The sequence below is a fragment of the Haliotis cracherodii genome, unplaced genomic scaffold (assembly GCF_022045235.1).
Source record: "Haliotis cracherodii isolate W230 unplaced genomic scaffold, xgHalCrac1.p SCAF_1, whole genome shotgun sequence".
Taxonomy (NCBI): Eukaryota; Metazoa; Mollusca; class Gastropoda; order Lepetellida; family Haliotidae; genus Haliotis; species Haliotis cracherodii.
This window is the reverse complement of record NW_027266264.1, coordinates 85,035,506-85,055,124: the sequence shown is the minus strand read 5'-3', so window position 1 is coordinate 85,055,124 and position 19,619 is coordinate 85,035,506. Positions and strand designations below refer to the sequence as shown.

The following is a 19,619-nucleotide window of genomic DNA, read 5'->3' as shown; positions in this document are numbered from 1 at the left end:
AAATTACCTGGACAATAAAAGTGACTTAATTATCCAATTAACCCATATTCAGCTAATCCTTTCATCTATCGATCCATTGTTTCACGTATTAACACATTCGTTGATTCGATGTTAAAACAACAATGTATCTAAAGAGACACTGACTGGTCTTAGTTCGCTTGACATTTCTGACAGGCACTAAATGAAATTCAGTAATAAATATATATTTTATTGTTTGACATCGTACGTGTCAACATCGCTCTTAAAAGTATGCATGTAACTTTCTATACCTTTAACACAACAAATGAGTGGATATGAATGAAGTTGGATAAAAGATAAAGTGTCACAAGGATGTGACTATTTCAACAATACATATGACACATATTATCTACCACATTAGTATCATAGGTGCCCTGTATACAGTTTATACATATATTGCCCATCTGCATGAAATATAAAACGAGTGCCCTATGCTAACTCTGGATCACGTGATACCTGTACATTGCCTCGCGGCATGAAATATTAAATGTGTGCCGCGTCATCTTGGATCACATGATACACTCAGCTGCTGTGGTCAAAATTGGATCTGATTAAACCGTATTTACCACTCAAATAAACACTTGCAGTTAGACGATGCATTTACACGGGTCCTAGCCATTTCCTATGCAAAATCTACACTATGACATATTATGGACACGAAAGAATTGCTGTATATAAAATACCACATGACAATAATCATGATTCTATTGCCTTATCTCAATAGAATGGGGTCTTGAGGTTGAGGTATTCCAACAGGTTTACTGGGGACCTTGGTTCGCTTATTGAGAAATATTCTGCTAGTGCCTTACAGTGCTATATACCTTGCTTATGCTACGGGGCCATGTTTGGTAAATACAAGTAAGGCTGTCGATTGGCATTTCTTATCTACTAAAAGCGCACGTGCTGTTTGTAGGCTAAAGAGGACTATGACACGTACATAATCATATTATTGTAGTACGTACGGTATCGCTTGGGCATGCTCAGACTGGTTGTTGATGCACCTAGAACTTTCTACGTTGCCCAATCAAACGACGTACTCAAGGTCACGTGACTAACACAATCCCGCGACTATAAATACAACCCGCCATTGCCACAGCGTCATTACACAGCTGTTCATCTTGGGAAAGGAGACTTTGTTATCACGAAAACGTAAGTTATCTGAACGGTTTTATGGAACGTTGATACATAAGTTTAGGATTGCCCGAGTCGTAGATTCAATGGTTTAGCTGATCATGAATCAGACTATGTGAAACTTTTGATGGCAGGAAATGATTCAACAAATCTCGAACTATTTGTATTGTGTATTCTTTCGTTCAATCAAGGCTGATAAGTGAAACAAACACGAATATATACTTCAAACGAGACCATCCTTTCTGGAAAATAAGATACTGCGATGTCCATATCTATGTCCGCAACTGGGATGTTAATTACGTGACCTAGAATATATTCCAGGGAGGTGGTTGAGTCCGCCATGATGGATTATTGTTGCCTGGGAACTGAGATAGGTGTAGGCTTACGATTCATAATTTATGTAATCATGAGAAAGATATGACGGTGCCTGTGATTTTTACTAATGTTTATAATCATTACTGTTCTACGACATTAAAGTAAGACATTTGCTGTGATATATCTAAAAAATGAATGAATTTGTCCCAACATATTCATGTGTTTTTATGTCCTTTCCAGAAGATGCAGATCTTTGTGAAAACCCTCACAGGCAAGACCATCACCCTCGAGGTCGAACCCTCAGACACTATTGAGAATGTGAAAGCCAAGATCCAAGACAAGGAAGGTATTCCCCCAGACCAGCAGAGATTGATCTTTGCTGGCAAGCAGCTTGAAGATGGGCGCACACTTTCAGACTACAACATTCAGAAGGAATCCACCCTCCACTTGGTGCTCCGTCTGAGAGGAGGTATGCAGATCTTTGTGAAAACCCTCACAGGCAAGACCATCACCCTCGAGGTCGAACCTTCAGACACTATTGAGAATGTGAAGGCCAAGATCCAAGACAAGGAAGGTATTCCCCCAGACCAGCAGAGATTGATCTTTGCCGGCAAGCAGCTTGAAGATGGGCGCACACTTTCAGACTACAACATTCAGAAGGAATCCACCCTCCACTTGGTGCTCCGTCTGAGAGGAGGTATGCAGATCTTTGTGAAAACCCTCACAGGCAAGACCATCACCCTCGAGGTCGAACCTTCAGACACTATTGAGAATGTGAAGGCCAAGATCCAAGACAAGGAAGGTATTCCCCCAGACCAGCAGAGATTGATCTTTGCTGGCAAGCAGCTTGAAGATGGGCGCACACTTTCAGACTACAACATTCAGAAGGAATCCACCCTCCACTTGGTGCTCCGTCTGAGAGGAGGTATGCAGATCTTTGTGAAAACCCTCACAGGCAAGACCATCACCCTCGAGGTCGAACCTTCAGACACTATTGAGAATGTGAAGGCCAAGATCCAAGACAAGGAAGGTATTCCCCCAGACCAGCAGAGATTGATCTTTGCTGGCAAGCAGCTTGAAGATGGGCGCACACTTTCAGACTACAACATTCAGAAGGAATCCACCCTCCACTTGGTGCTCCGTCTGAGAGGAGGTATGCAGATCTTTGTGAAAACCCTCACAGGCAAGACCATCACCCTCGAGGTCGAACCTTCAGACACTATTGAGAATGTGAAGGCCAAGATCCAAGACAAGGAAGGTATTCCCCCAGACCAGCAGAGATTGATCTTTGCTGGCAAGCAGCTTGAAGATGGGCGCACACTTTCAGATTACAACATTCAGAAGGAATCCACCCTCCACTTGGTGCTCCGTCTGAGAGGAGGTATGCAGATCTTTGTGAAAACCCTCACAGGCAAGACCATCACCCTCGAGGTCGAACCCTCAGACACTATTGAGAATGTGAAAGCCAAGATCCAAGACAAGGAAGGTATTCCCCCAGACCAGCAGAGATTGATCTTTGCTGGCAAGCAGCTTGAAGATGGGCGCACACTTTCAGATTACAACATTCAGAAGGAATCCACCCTCCACTTGGTGCTCCGTCTGAGAGGAGGTATGCAGATCTTTGTGAAAACCCTCACAGGCAAGACCATCACCCTCGAGGTCGAACCCTCAGACACTATTGAGAATGTGAAGGCCAAGATCCAAGACAAGGAAGGGATTCCCCCAGACCAGCAGAGATTGATCTTTGCCGGCAAGCAGCTTGAAGATGGGCGCACACTTTCAGACTACAACATTCAGAAGGAATCCACCCTCCACTTGGTGCTCCGTCTGAGAGGTGGAAACTGAGCCTGTGCTATGTCAACTTGTGGACAGTAACTTATTGTGATGTGCTGATAAATATTGAATTGATAGTTTCTGTGCAATAAACACCCTGAAAGAAACTTATTTTTTGTGTTTTTGCTATCAACTGGTGGATGTATGCACAACTCCTATTATCATAGTTTCCAAACTTCTGTATATCATTATTAGACATCAACATGACATTGCCCCACATTTTGATGTATATCCGATAATCCACCAGTACAAACCGGATTTAAAGTAGGTATAACAACTAGGGCTGGCTATCGATATAAATCTTAGATAGAGAGGGGCGGTCGGGTAGCCTGGTGGTTAAAGCGTTCGCTCGTAACGCCTAAGACCCGGGTTCGATTCCCAACATGGGCACAATGTGTGAAGCCCATTTCTGGTGTCCCCCGCCGTGATATTGCTGGAATATTGCTAAAAGCGGCGTAAAACCATACTCACTCACTTAGATTGAGAGTTAACTCAATAACAATCATATATCAATTAATATCCGAGAAGTAACTTTGAGCGAAAATGCAAAGAGCTCGGAGAAAACATATTTCACATCATTGGTGACATTTATTTGCATGGATTACTTTGACATTTAAGCTACAACAAAATCAGTTGCTTGCAGTCTTCAGGCAATGGTCAAAAACAAGTCTGCTTCGATAAATTAAAACTTTTCATCAGAATATTTTGTATAAGATATTATCGATGACACAATTTTTCAATATTTCTTCCCATCGATTATTGATCTTTTTAGCCAGCCCTATTCAGAACACTGTTCCTCTGGATAGTCCCAAGGACTTGTCCTATCAAATGAGAAGAAGCAATTGAAACTGGTCAAATAAAATAATAATCGCAGTATACATAATCAATTTCAGCTTCTGTATAGAAAGACTTGTTTGGAAAAAGAATTACAAAATTATCCTTTTTAAAAATGCAGTTTTATATGAAAATAAATAGTAAGGGGTACTTGGGTATTTTCCTGGGGTATATTTTATGATTATGTCAGTCCTCCAAAATGACAGTTATTGCAGGTGGTGATGGATAAGGGGGGGGGGGGGGATTTACAATGGAAATGGTAAGGAAGGATAAGAATTTATGGATGAACAATTTCTTTATTACACTTATCCATAAATTCTTATCCTTACTTAGTACTCCATCTTCTAAATGCTTATCAAAGAAATGGAAATGGTTGACTGATATCCTGTTGGCGGCTATCTGGGTATTTCTGACAAAGTAGACAAAAATATCTTTATGTTGTAATAGCCATGTTTCGGCATAAGTCATATTGACACAGCTGTCTTGCTTGACAAGAGTATAAGGATCTATTCCAAAATGTTGCTATCACAGTATAATAAAGAAGTTATAGATAAAGTTCTTTTTGTCAATTTTGTCCTGTTTCAACTTTCATTGGGATGTCTGAGTGATCATTAAAAATATACCATAGCAATTACCTGACATTTTCCTGATAATCTGAGTCTCAGAAGTTGGATGTTAATGCATATTATATGTAGCCAACATCAAGTGATGATTAGTTACCTGACTAAGTGGGTATGTTATCACTAAATATAACTGCATCCACACTTTGGCCTCACAGCTGCATCAGAGGTACAAAAATACATCTACACATTGTAAACGTCTTCGCATGACATTCTATGCACACAAACCCATATATAATGATCAGAAACATCTTTGGGTCATGAGAATATTGTTCTTATAATGAAGACTGAACACACAATTTCTTAAAAATATCCTCAAAATTATTCATGATTGCTTACTTTTCATTCAGTATATATTATTTTTTAACAAACTATACATGCTTGGAAAATTTGTTTTGCACTTGTCCAACATTGTAAGTTGGTGCATCAACTAATCTATACTAAGAGTGTTGGGTAATTGTTATTTAAGAAGTTTCTGAGTTCCAGTTCTATCAAACAACTCTTTGAAGGTCATCATTTTTCCGGTCACATACTTCCAGTACAGTTTCCTTGAGGATGTATACAGCAAGGACAAGCTTATTCTAGTTTGAACTATGTCAGTGAGGCAGAGACTAACACTATGGTGATTACAGTTGTCATTATCAGAGAATTTTAAAGAAAAATGCAAATAACTTGTGAACCACAATCTATGATTGAAAAGTACTGTAAGGTGGAATGTAAGCAAAGGGAGGCTTGAAAACTTTATCTTTGGCATATGTATTTATATATATGCTAAAATACATGCAGCATGGATATTAAATTTTATTGCTACCAAGTTGAGCTCTCAGTTTTATTACATACTTGTAAGTGCACACAGAAAAAACTAATACAGAAATTAAATGTATGCAATGGATGAATATGTTGAAACTGGTGGTGATTTTGAGTACCATGTATCTAAAATATTGTACTTAACATTCATCAAGTGTTCAAAACCACACAGCAAATATGTGTGCACCAAATTTAACTTCATATTTTGTTCATGGTTAGACATTTGATAACTGTGGAAGGTAAATACTACAATTGATGCTAGGAATTTGAATTATCAACATCTGATAGCCCTATCCAGTTGGACCAGCATTGAAATAGATCTTGATATCCAAACCTAACTCATACCGACACAAAGGATTAAGCTGCTTGAATAAATATGTTTGACAGAATATCTATAATATCTTTAAAATATTTAATAGAACCTGTCTGTTGATTAGAAATTGACAAATCTGCAACTAAGTTTGAAACAAATGAGATTCTGATTACCAAGATGGCTTACAAGGATATTTTGTACACACAAATGGCTTGTTTGGTTAAGGGTACCAGAAGTGGGCACGTTTTAACCATGGTACCACTTGGAGACATCAATACAAAAAATGATAAAAGTGACTTGATAAAAGTCCCATGGTCCAGAAAGTCTGAAGAAAATCTTCCCCATGCAACGATGACGTGAAAGAAGTTCCAGTTTTCTTGCTTATAACAGTGGGATGAGGTCGTCAGTCCCGTGACCTAAGTGAAAGTGTGTCGTCACATCCTGGCGGTGGCATCACTCATACCATTGACGTCTAGTTTGCCTGTGCTCCGTTATTTACTGAAAAGCGAATCTCGATGAAAGCGCTCTTAAAATCGTAAGCACATCGAGCTGGCAATGGCAGTGTGGTCTGTATTCAACAGGTGCTTTGATTGAAACGCTTGTGGAGAAAAGTGTTGTTTAACGCCGCACTAAGCAATAGTCCAGCTATATGACGGCGGTCAGTAAATAATCGACTCCGGACCAGACAATCCAGTGATTGACATGAGCATCGATCTACGCAATTGGGATACACCAACCACGTCAGCGAGTCTGACCACCCGATCCCCTTAGTCGCCTCTTACGACAAGCATGAGCTCCTGTTACGGCAAGCATGGGTTGCTGAAGGCCTATTCTCTACCCGTATCTTCACGGGTAAAAACAAAATCAAAGTAAACTAAAAATGTATATATTCTATGTTTTTGACAATCGCCACTCAATCTAGATCAGTGTCTAAAAGTTCACATAGTTCATATAATAAAACAATGTACTCTTCATGCACCGAACGTTTCTACAATAACAGAATATAGGTCAAATACAATGATTGATATTATGAGCAACGATCTCCGGTACGTTGCATTGCTATGAACCAAGTCATCGAGCCTGACCTCCCGTGATCCATTAAGTCGAATCTTAGAGGCAGCATGATGTTATGTATCAATTCATGCACTCTGTCGTGCATGTATAACACAAACATGTGTCTACATTGTTTATTCAGCAATCATGTCTGGATATATTTGGGGTCACTGGCCTCACATAGTGTACTCATTGTGGAGAATCGAAGCCTGGTCTGTTGTTAGCCGAGTGAAAGCTGCACCCAGCAGGCTCTAATTTGTTTTAAGTTATGGGTAACCAAGAGAGGCCGTACCTGTGGTTTACTCGCTCCCGCGTTTTCCTGAAAATGATTTATGATGTGCTACAACTAGGTTTGTTGAACCGGGGATATTTATGTCAGAACGCCATAGTCATGTAGTTTATGTGATATGGCGGTACAAAAGACCATGACATAAGATAGCTATGAGATGCGAGATTAGATTTCCAAGTATATATGCATGCATAAGAATGCATCCCCTTTTTTCAGAACACTTACTTGTCAAACCGTCGACCAGACAAACCAGTGGTTGACATTATAAATTTTAATGACCTATTCTAAAACGGGCAAAACTTTGACACACTTAATATGGGATCATTGCAGGAATTGTTTCTTTGCTTGATAAACCATATGCATTTTCGATTTTAGTATGAAAACTAAATGTGAAGACGAAATCCTGTTGTTTTTTCTCTCTTGTTCTTTTTAATTTTTGTGTTATGTTCTACAGGCCACGGAAACCCCGATTAAACATCTTTAAACATAATGGGTAAACGATATATATATTTAGCCAATGAAACATCACAAATCCATTTTGTGCGTGTGTGATTTCATGACTTCCGTTTCCGTATCAAGGCGGGCTTTCTTTTTCACGCCGGGTTTTCAAACCAGATAAATAAGACGTAAAAATGTCTCGACGACGAAGAGCATCTTACAGTGACGATGAAGATGATGGTGCGTTGATAATGCAAGCTTGATTATATAGAATTATGTCTTTATGGTGTCCAGTACTAATAGAATATTGGTGAAATATTGCCTTTAAAAGGATTTCATCCACTGCAGTATTGAGATAAATGTTACAAATGTAGATTGATAAGAGCATACCCATTTGGCACTCAGTAATGTTAAAATTAATAAATAAAAATATTGCCCGGCATCCACCTATCGCTGTGTATATCCAAGACTTATTTTGATCAAACGCATGGACAGTTGAGGTTATTTTGTTTCTGAAAATGGTTTATTTACGTATGATTTTAAGCACAACAAACACTGTTTAACTATTGCCGGTACAAATAGAATGAAATGGAAGCTGAAAAACTATTACTGGAGGCCATTACTAAGACAAGGTTGAATGCATCGTGTATATAGATGTTATCACGCGAGTGTGTTTTGGGATGGTAAATATCCTGCTTTAGGAATAAACATTGTATTTAGCAAGCCTTGGCGAGCTAAATACATAGTGTTTATTCCTAATGCAGGATATTTACCATCCCAAAACACACAAGCGTGATAACCTCTTCATCATATAATGTCATTCTTTAATTCTGTGCTTCAAAATCTCTTTCCCTCTCTCACAAACATTACCGAAACAGGCCTACCTTTAGAATTCAGTACCACAAACTTTTCAAACACGTGATCATACCCTATGACGTAATTTGTAGTATTTTGTTGCCAGTCACACTGGCGAAACAATGCCCTGTGACGTCAGGGGTCATCGAGTGTGCATAAGCTCCTCCCAGTGATCTATCATCTCTACACGAAATGTTATTGAATACGCCAAGCGCTGTGGAGAGTTTTGAATATTTGTTTACTGAATATAGCCTGCAGCATCGCATTTTATAGCAAGCGCTAGTTTACGAAAGCACTTTTATTTTTTATTTATTTTTTATTTCATTTTTCTCGTAATTCAAGTGGCTAAAAGGGTTATAAATGGGAATTAATATACATATATTATTTTTTCGGTGCATTAATTTTCATTATTATGCACAAGAATGTAGTTTATTAGGGATATTTAATTGGTGCTGAACACATCCAAATGTCGCCAGTGTTAGGGTAGGTTACCGCGAACTTTATCCTTAGCCCTTGGATCCCCTTTACATTAATCACCCCTTTATGATCATTATGGTTAGGAACCCGTTTAGTGGCTATTAGATTACCCTAAGTCTATCCTTAACCCTTGGATCCCCTTTACGATCAATCACCCCTTTACGATCATTAGGGTTAGGTACTCGTTTAGTGGCTATTATAGATTATATAGCGGCTCCTAATATTCTTCCCACAAAAACGTCGAGTAAAAAGGATGAAATGGTTTTGTGTCAAATATTTTGGCTACTGGAAACTGTCCTGGAACATTCACACAAGCCACTTTCACCGGCTACATTTTTTCAGTACTGATTCAAAAGTGAACTCACCGTTGTGTCGTCACTAGTCATGCTTATTCCTCCATCGTTCCTTACTATTATCCACATCATCCTTACAGTGTTCCCTACCACACTTTTCTGTCACAAAAATCACCTGACGAATTATTAAATACCATATCATTCATGCGCACTGGCAAGTTCGACGTCTGACGTCTGACGCCTTGAGCCGTTTTCAGTTCGCGGCATATCGGCTCATTCCTCACCACCCTGTATCTTGTAGATTACGGAATGGGACGAGTGTGCCAAATGGCATCGGGATCATTCGTAAGTGTCCATAGACTAAAGTTACGAGACACCATGCCTACCCGTAACCTTCGTAAGTGTCCGTCACCTATTAGACCCTTTTCGTTCAGTTCCGTAACGTCATAGGCATGACTAGGTTAATTTGCACTAAGTTTAACAGTGGACGTAGCTCAGTCGGTTAGCTGTTAGGCTAACAATCCGAAGGTCGCGGGTTCGCGTCCGACGGATTCTCACTAAAACTGGTTGCTTGTCTTGAGACATGTGACCTACGGCAGAGATCGTCCTCACGAGAAGTTGTGGTACTGTATTCTAAAGGTGCTCCCCGAAACATTGCGAGTTATTACGTCACAGGGTAAGTGATGTGTCAGTCGGACAGTGACAGTAGACAATCTCTTTCTTATACAGTGGCGAAGCAACATATACGCAAAACAACAATTGTTTGTAATTGCCTTTCGCAGCAATCCACCGGTCTGTCCGCTAGAGTAACTGCCCTTTGTCTAAGGGAAGCTACTCTTACCCTAGTCTATGAAACGTCATAGTCTATGAGACGTTGTTGACAGTCGGTCTGTCTTGTCATAACGTTAAGAAGTGTAGTCAGATGTACACACAGCGACAAAACGAAACAAGGTAACAATTCAAACATATTTCGGAAAAATCCAACTATTTTAATTTGTGGAGAAGGTTTCAAGCCGCAGAGTTCTACATGCACAGATATGGCTACTGATCCCGCTTGGCTAGGCCTAGTGTCCTCGCAAAATTGTTTCGAAATTTATATCTCCAAAGATGCCAAAATTTATAAAATGCCTTAGCTACGTCACAGTTACATGCTGATTTTCAGTATTTTAGACTGTTCTTTTGATAATGATAGCAATTATCCCTGTAGTTTATCCAGATTCCCGATGGTTAATTCTGACTCAATTGCCGAATGACGAGGGCCACGCCATGTTTGTTTATAAACAGTGAAAGTAGTCCCTACTTGACCTTTGATATTTGCATCTCTATCCGCATATGACCCCAACGGATATCGTTTTTATCCGTTGGCTTTATCCTGACGAGAAACCTACCCATTATATGATAAACTGCAATATAAACATTCAGCATGTTAAGTGCTATGGGCAGTTGTGAAAAAATGTTTATTTTAACAGTTAACCTGGTTAAATTACTCTTTTATTTCATGGTCATCATGTTTCTTGGAATACATTGCCTTAGATTGTTTTCAAGCAGGGAAATAAACTGCCCAGAGAAAGAACATAGTAGTAGTAGTAATAGTAGTGGTAGTGGTAGTGGTAGTGGTAGGTTTCACAAACTGAACTTCTCCTTCTTCACATGTGACCACTCTTCTAGGAAATGAAGAACAGGAAATTCCAAATAAGTCATATTCAAATGAGATAGGTCAACAGACATGCAAGTCACACTAGTTAGGGCAGTCCTTAAAAGGGGCACTGATCTAAAGCAATTCCCCGGGACTGGTTGTTGCCTGATGTCTGAGAAGAAGCCAGAGATTACTGCTCCTTTAAACATTAATGATCAGTGTTATGTTTTCACAACGACTGCTGTTACTCTGCTGTTACTCTGCTGTTAATCTGCTGTTACTCTGCTGTTACTCTGCTGTTGCTCTGCTGCACCATGTTGGTGAAAAGTGTTTTGCTTCTAACTATACGATCACTTGACAAGGTTAACAAGTACAAAGATGATGTGACATTCAAATCCAGTACGTCCAGATAAAAATGCATCACTTTATTAATGTTAGCAAGAAAACTCACATTTTTCATGTTAATTTCATGCTCACATCAATTCCTTGATTTACAGTATTTTATAGCAGAGTAAAAAAGTATATTAAGTGTTTTTATAAACTTAAAGAATACAAAATTATTAAGAGCAGAAATTTGCTGCTAGTTTAACCTTTTGAGAATGTACTATAGATTGTCAGCATTTGAACATTTGTAGAATTGAGTCTTTGTTCAACATGTTCAATATGTCTGAAGGCCCAGTGGCTTGTAAACTTTTGTCAGCCCTGCTGGCTAGATCCATCTCAATGAAATGTTTACATTTTACCTGCTATACATGCTTATATGTATGCATCAGGAAATGTGTTTGTCATCATTATAAGTATTTACTGAGTATGAAGGTTTTCTAACCAGATATGTTCTTCTTAATCATATAAATTTAAGGTGAAAACAAATAATATGGAATTACAAGAAACGTTTCATCTTGTATTGTCTTGTCAGGTCCATCACGTAAAAGGAGACGTCAGTCAGATGTTGTGGACATTGAAGATCGCCTGGAATCTCTTATCACAAGAGTAGGAGAAAAGGTATTTGATGGATTGTTCATACTTTGATGAGAGGCGTTTTGGTAACCATGGTAATACTTGCTGCAATTGTACACCAGAAATATCTGAAATATTACTTGAATGTAATTGATGCTGTACTAAAACAATTCTTCACAATTGTGAGGGGACTGCCTCCCCGGTCTAATGGTAGAGCATCCGCCCGGAGAGCGGAAGGCCTGGGGTTTGGTCCCCATACCAAACGACGTTAAAAGATGGTACTTGTTGTTACCCTGTCTGGCGCTCGGCATTAAGGGGCTAAAACAAGGAGTGGTCGGCTCGGAGTCAGTATACCTGTGTCTGTGTGGGGTATTCATGTTAAACTGCGGCATGGTATCTCAGTGTGCTAGCATTATAAATCGGCATCAGTCCGGACTAGTACAAGCAGCCACACACACACACACACACATACATGTCGCTATATAAGTGCAATAATCTTGGACGCGACGTTAAACCCCATTTCACCTCACCTCACCTCACAGTTGTGAGACATCCCCCAGTACAACCGGTATGGTGGAAACAACTCAGTTACATACAGCCAAGTCTCGTTAATCCAACTATCAGCTTTATCTGACTCAAATGATGGGAACCGATTAAATCAGTGCTATTTAGACACGGTAATCCGACAGTCTTGCACTCCGATTCCAACACACCTAATTTGTAACGAATTGCTGGAAGCACTCAATAATCCGACATAGTGATCAGCGTACTCCCTGGTCATCTGCCCGCGAGTACACAGCCCCATGTTTTGATGCGAGACGAGTCAGCGAGTTGCTGCATATTTCAATGGCTGCAGAGATAAACTTGCTTAACAATAAACAACAGGATTTGAATCGCTATGTATCATATAGTTATCCAATTTTCAGTCACGAATGTTGATACTACCTAATTTCGTTTATCCGACATACTCGTTAATCCGACATACTCGTTAATCCGACATAATCATATGCAACCAACAATGTCGGATTAACGAGACTTGACTGTAGATACTATCGTCCTTACATGCTGCCATGTTATAGTGTTAATCAAGTACAGACTGCAGCATAGAATCAGCTCTTTTTGCCAAAATGTATTGTCTTCTACATCTTTGAAAATGAAGAGCCAAGTTACGACCATTATACATTATATTGGGTTTTTGGGGACACCACTCAAGTGCTTTAACTCCACTTGTTAGTTCAAAACACATTGCAACACACCTAGTGAAAAAGATGCAGCGTGAGGTTAATGACATTTTAGAAACAAAAATGCAAAACATGTATGTCTTAAGGAAAAGTGGCAATTTGAATGTATACATTACAGAGTACTTCATCCCTTGAGAGCAACTTGGAGGGACTGGCCAGTGTGCTGGAAGCAGACCTGCCCAACTACAAGCACAAGATACTGAGAATCCTCTGTGAATGGTAGGGACACTGTTGGTCATCCTTCTTGGAGTACTGGGGGCACGGGTGGCCCATTCGTCTGAGGCACCGCAATTAAACATCCTGTTTATATTAAATGTTTATAAATCAATTTGTTCAGGATATTGACAGTGTACTTATTTTGCTCTGTAGTTAATGCAGTGATTGACCCATGGTTATGATGTCACAGGAGAACAAAATATTCATCTTTTACTAATGAAAGTAAGAAAAGTGCTTTTCTTTATAAACTGGGCCGGTCGAGTAGCCTAGTGGTTAAAGCATTCGCTCGTCACGCCGAAGACCCGGGTTTGATTCCCGACATGGGTACAATGTGTGAAGCCCATTTCTGGTGTCCCCTGCCTTGATATTGCTGGAATATTGCTAAAAGCGGCGTAAAACCATACTCACTCACTCAATTCTTTATAAACTGGTTTCAACCTGCTGCTATATAAAACATCAGTGTCCTTGACCATGGCGTTTAAGCGAACATCATGCCCAAGTGGAGGGAAACTGAAGGCAGTCTTGTATGCAGAGGAAAATGGCAACTGGGCATCATTTTGGATGTTCTGAGACACGAAAACATGACCAAACTTCAAAACCGTTCCGAAGTAAGGCAGAAAGGGGGAAATCTGCACAATTTCCGAAGTTGGAAGATGAGCTGATCGAGTGGGTAAAATAACGCAGAACGGCCAATATTGGAGTTGACACAAGTGACATAGGTCTCAAGGCAATGGAAACAGCAACAAAGTTGACTCAAGGCCAGGGTTGGGTGGAGTCAGCAAGTTATGGAAAGACATAAACTTTCAGTTCGTCGCTGGACTGCTACAACCATTGGAGGTCAGCATAAACAAGCCGTTAAAGTGTAAAGTTCATGCCAAATGGAACCAGTGGATAGCAGAGGGGCACAAGTCCATCACCCAGACACGCCACATTCGCCGACCAGATCTCTCCCTTGTTTGTACATGGGTACTGGAAGCCCTGGCAGAGCATCCCTGAAACCATGGTGGCAGAAACACACATGATGGCAGTGAAGACAACATTCTACATGAAGATCTAGGTCAAGCTACTCTATAACTCTGACGATGTGGATGATTATCAACCAGTAATTTCCGGTCATAACGTTGCGATGTATGGCCACACACTAGGCTGGGGAAAAGGGGTAACATGTTGTTCTCATGTGTAATTCCCACCCAGAAGTTTGGAGTCTAAAAGTTATGAAAAAAGTGCAATATTGTACACAAATAAATACGGTACTGTTAATCCAGTGTTACATCTCCTAAATACGGTACTGTTAATCCAGTGTTACATCTCCTAAATAAGGTACTGTTAATCCAGTGTTACATCTCCTAAATACGGTACTGTTAATCCAGTGTTACATCTCCTAAATACGGTACTGTTAATCAAGTGTTACATCTCCCCCTGCACTAACTGCTTCAGATGTGTTCTCCCAGTAGGAACTAGTACAACTGTGTCGTATATTTCAGTGTGGTGGGAATGCCGGAGAAGCTGTCTGTCTACACAACACTGATTGGTTTGTTGAACGCAAAGAACTACAACTGTGGTGGAGAGGTAAGTAAGATACTCAAGAAGAACTAACTCATCTTGTAGACATCCTCCCTCAGTTTCGGTACTCAAGAAGAACTAACTCATCTTGTAGACATCCTCCCTCAAAGTTTAGGAAGGATAAGATTTCAGTAAATAAATTCGAGAATCTAGTAATTTAAAATTGAAATAGGGATGGGTGTTCTGATGATCCTTAGATCAGTCACCTTGCAAACATTGATTGTATATTTCCATTATTGATTGTGCGGACAATTCTATGTAATATGCAATTTATGTTTGAAAGTTTTAACTATTAACCATAAGAATATCAACATGCAATATGCATTTATAGTATAATGAAAATTAGTAGAACCTTAAAACTAATGTTACTCACTTTGAGATATTCATGTCTTCAGAGTAATATTAAGTATTGTACTTACTGATACTGATTTGTTGGAACAAACACACGAGAACCAAGGAGGAAATTTCAACTGTCCTATGATTATGATTGAGTACTCTGTGGATGTGTAAGTGGCAAAAGTTGTGTGAGACTCAGACACTAGATTGGGTTGACAGTAACTGCATTCTTATTTTATCTTTCACAGTTCATAGAAATGTTAGTTCGCAACTTGAAAGAAGCACTGAAGACAGCCGAGTTTGAAAATGCACGCATGATTGTAAGTAGGTTTCATCTTCGATCCCAGCACATTTTCACCCCCATGACAACACGACATTCAGTTCAATCTGATTCTTATTGATGCTGATCAGTTTTGTTAATTTATGTTTCATTAAGATTACTTAATTCTGTAGAACATGAAAAACATTCCGACACATGTTGGTTAGACTATCTGTTGTTTGTTTGCCTGGTTCAAACCCCAGTAGACATATAAATATCATCCACATGTCATCCACTGTCCACATGTCATCCACATGACATCCACTGTCTGTCCACCAAGGTGCGCTTCCTGTCTGACTTGGTCAACTGCCATGTGCTGGTGTCAGGGTCGCTGCTGCAGATGTTTGACAACTTCATCGAGGTGACTCTTGAGGACAACATACCACAGGTAGTGAACATCAGTTGATTATTACATCCCATTAGTGTATACATACATATGGTAGGTCAACTGTTACATTCCTAGTAAGATGGGAATTTCATAAATATGGTACATAATTATGATAACAACAAAAATATTTGGCCCCAAAATGCTTGAAAAATAATAAAAATATAAAATATGAAATGGTAGGCCCCTTTTCTCTTGGATGTCTGAACACAATAAAATTAGGGTGACACAGTATTCTCATGGTGCATACGTCAAGTCGAGCTGTGTCTTTCTGAAGAGATAGGCAATACTACAGAGAGTAGCTTCCATGTTTGAAACTTCAGTAATCAGTTACGTTTACAAAGAATTTGCTGTTTTTGCTGCATAATTGATCGCCAAATTGTGGCTCTGTTCCTGGTTCTTGATTATATTTGTGTATTTTTACATCCACACTCGTCATAATATCTTGTTGTTTTTTAGGTTCGATCTGACTGGTATGTGTACTGTGTTCTGACGGCCTTGCCTTGGGTAAGTTGTTCCAGCCCTTGTGTCAAGTGTTCATATCTCAGTGTATGATTGGATTGTTGAATCAATCACTTATATAATGTTTGAAAATAAGCATGAGGGGTCCTTGTCATTACCATATTGTTGAATGTCAGAGATTAAGGGGTGTCCCAAATCCGAAGGACCCCAGGACCATAAGTTCGAACACTGCTTAAATATGTACAGATGTTACTTTAACTGTGAATTAATGTTGTATTGTAGGTTGGACAGGAACTGCACGAGAAGAAGGAGACTGAGCTCAGTAAGCTCCTGGCCACCGTCGACAACTACATCAGGTACAGACACTGTCCCCATTGAAGACTTATCTATCCTTTGTGATAAGGGTGGTCGGGTAGCCTAGTGGTTAAAGTGTTTGCTCGTCACACCGAGGGGGGTGTCATGGCTGGTTATTCAGCACCATGCCCGTGCTTGTGGGTTTTGTCGAAGTGGTAAATGTCTGAGACCTGCATCACTTTGGGCATTCCTCCCACATTAACCTGACACACTGTGATATAACTGGAATACTGTTCAAAGCGGCTCTAAACCCAACTCACTCACTCGTCACGCCAAAAGACCCGGGTTTGAATCCCCATGTGGGTACAATGTGTGAAGCCCATTTCTGGTGTCCCCAGCTGTGATATTGCTGGAATATTGCTAAAAGTGGCGTAAAACCAAACTCACCCACTCACTCACTCACTCACTCACTTTGTGGTAAAGGTCATGCTCTACTTTGTAATGTTAGAATAATATTTTGCCTGTATTTTTTAATGTCCCTTGTTATCCCCCACGCAACAAAGTAAGTAGAAACGTGCTCCATCCGTCCGTACATCCGTCCATCCGTCCATCACGTTTCGTTTCCGGAGCATAATTCAGAAACCGTTCAGTATTTTTTCATGAAACTTTGCAGGTCTGTCAAGTACATGCTGAACTGGTGCCATTTGCTATTTAGAAATATTAGAAATTTTTATTTTTTACGTTTCCATGGCAGCAAGATGGACTTAGGTTCCAAACTCTCTCTTTTTTTATAATTTCCATGACAAGTTCCACCTCGGGGTTAGGGTTTGTTTAGATTTCATTATGTCATAAACTCTGCAACAGGGGCAGGGGATATAGCCACGTTAGTGGCAAACTCTTGTTCATATTGTGAAGGCCAAACTGAAATCATTTCTCTACTTACCAGAAGTGTTCTCATGTTCATTCAGTCTCTGATATGATGTGTGTGAAGTGTTGGTCATGGACTTCATGTGTTTCTTCCAGCAAACGTCAGCACATCCATGTGCCAGCACTGAGAGTGTGGGCTACCGATGACCCTCACCCACAGGAAGAAGTGAGTCGGCTGTTTCACACACCAGCACTATGTAGCTGTTTCACACATTAGCACCATGTAGCTGTTTCACACGCTAGCACCATGTAGCTGTTTCACACGCTAGCACCATGTAGCTGTTTCACATACTAGCACCATATAGCTGTTTCACACACTAGCACCATGTAGCTGTTTCACACACTAGCACCATGTAGCTGTTTCACACACACTAGCACTATGTAGCTGTATCACACAGTAGCACTATGTAGCTGTTTCACACACTAGCACTATGTAGCTGTATCACACACTTGTAATATGTAGCTGTTTCACACACGCTAGTACTATGTAGCTGTATCACACAGTAGCACTATGTAGCTGTATCACACAGTAGCACTATGTAGCTGTTTCTCACACTAGCACTATGTAGCTGTTTCACACACTTGTAATATGTAGCTGTTTCACACACTTGTAATATGTAGCTGTTTCACACACTAGCACTATGTAGCTGTATCACACACTAGCACTATGTAGCTGTATCACACACTAGCACTATGTAGCTGTTTCTCACACTTGTAATATGTAGCTGTTTCACACACTAGCACTATGTAGCTGTTTCACACACTTGTAATATGTAGCTGTTTCACACACTTGTAATATGTAGCTGTATCACACACTAGCACTATGTAGCTGTATCACACACTAGCACTATGTAGCTGTTTCACACACTTGTAATATGTAGCTGTTTCACACACTAGCACTATGTAGCTGTTTCACACAGTAGCAATATGTAACTATATCACACAGTAGCACTATGTAGCTGTTTCACACACTTGTAATATGTAGCTGTTTCACACACTAGCACTATGTAGCTGTATCACACAGTAGCACTATGTAGCTATATCACACAGTAGCACTATGTAGCTGTTTCTCACACTTGTAATATGTAGCTGTTTCACAAACTAGCACTATGTAGCTGTTTCACACACTTGTAATATGTAGCTGTTTCACACACTAGCACTATGTAGCTGTATCACACACTAGCACTATGTAGCTGTTTCACACACTTGTAATATGTAGCTGTATCACACACTTGTAATATGTAGCTGTTTCACACACTAGCACTATGTAGCTGTATCACACACTAGCACTATGTAGCTGTTTCACACACTTGTAATATGTAGCTGTATCACACACTAGCACTATGTAGCTGTATCACACACTAGCACTATGTAGCTGTATCACACACTAGCACTATGTAGCTGTTTCACACACTTGTAATATGTAGCTGTTTCACACACTAGCACTATGTAGCTGTTTCACACAGTAGCACTATGTAACTATATCACACAGTAGCACTATGTAGCTGTTTCACACACTTGTAATATGTAGCTGTTTCACACACTAGCACTATGTAGCTGTATCACACAGTAGCACTATGTAGCTATATCACACAGTAGCACTATGTAGCTGTTTCTCACACTTGTAATATGTAGCTGTTTCACACACTAGCACTATGTAGCTGTTTCACACACTTGTAATATGTAGCTGTTTCACACACTAGCACTATGTAGCTGTATCACACACTAGCACTATGTAGCTGTTTCACACACTTGTAATATGTAGCTGTATCACACACTTGTAATATGTAGCTGTTTCACACACTAGCACTATGTAGCTGTATCACACACTAGCACTATGTAGCTGTTTCACACACTTGTAATATGTAGCTGTATCACACACTAGCACTATGTAGCTGTATCACACAGTAGCACTATGTAGCTATATCACACAGTAGCACTATGTACCTGTTTCACACACTAGCACTATGTAGCTATATCACGCACAACTATGTAGCTGTTTCACAC

The 19,619-nt window shown here is 39.9% G+C and overlaps 2 protein-coding genes across 2 annotated transcripts in view; both read left to right on the top strand.

The window, feature by feature from the left end:
- The first annotated feature begins 1,064 nt into the window (after positions 1–1,064).
- On the top strand, positions 1,065–3,404 carry LOC139451790 (polyubiquitin-C). Its single transcript, XM_071233125.1, has 2 exons — positions 1,065–1,167; positions 1,705–3,404. Exon 2 carries the CDS (start codon positions 1,708–1,710, stop codon positions 3,307–3,309), a length of 1,602 nt encoding a protein of 533 aa, XP_071089226.1. The 5' UTR covers positions 1,065–1,167; positions 1,705–1,707; the 3' UTR covers positions 3,310–3,404.
- Positions 3,405–7,790: 4,386 nt separating this feature from the next.
- Positions 7,791–19,619, top strand: part of LOC139451687 (nuclear cap-binding protein subunit 1-like) — a 28,141-nt gene continuing 16,312 nt past the window's right edge. Inside the window, exons 1-9 of the mRNA XM_071233038.1 lie at positions 7,791–7,891; positions 11,829–11,914; positions 13,229–13,329; positions 14,811–14,895; positions 15,474–15,545; positions 15,825–15,932; positions 16,389–16,436; positions 16,674–16,747; positions 17,709–17,778. Of these exons, the coding sequence (XP_071089139.1) occupies positions 7,846–7,891; positions 11,829–11,914; positions 13,229–13,329; positions 14,811–14,895; positions 15,474–15,545; positions 15,825–15,932; positions 16,389–16,436; positions 16,674–16,747; positions 17,709–17,778 (690 nt within the window). The 5' untranslated portion in view covers positions 7,791–7,845. The remainder of the gene's footprint in view (positions 7,892–11,828; positions 11,915–13,228; positions 13,330–14,810; positions 14,896–15,473; positions 15,546–15,824; positions 15,933–16,388; positions 16,437–16,673; positions 16,748–17,708; positions 17,779–19,619) is intronic.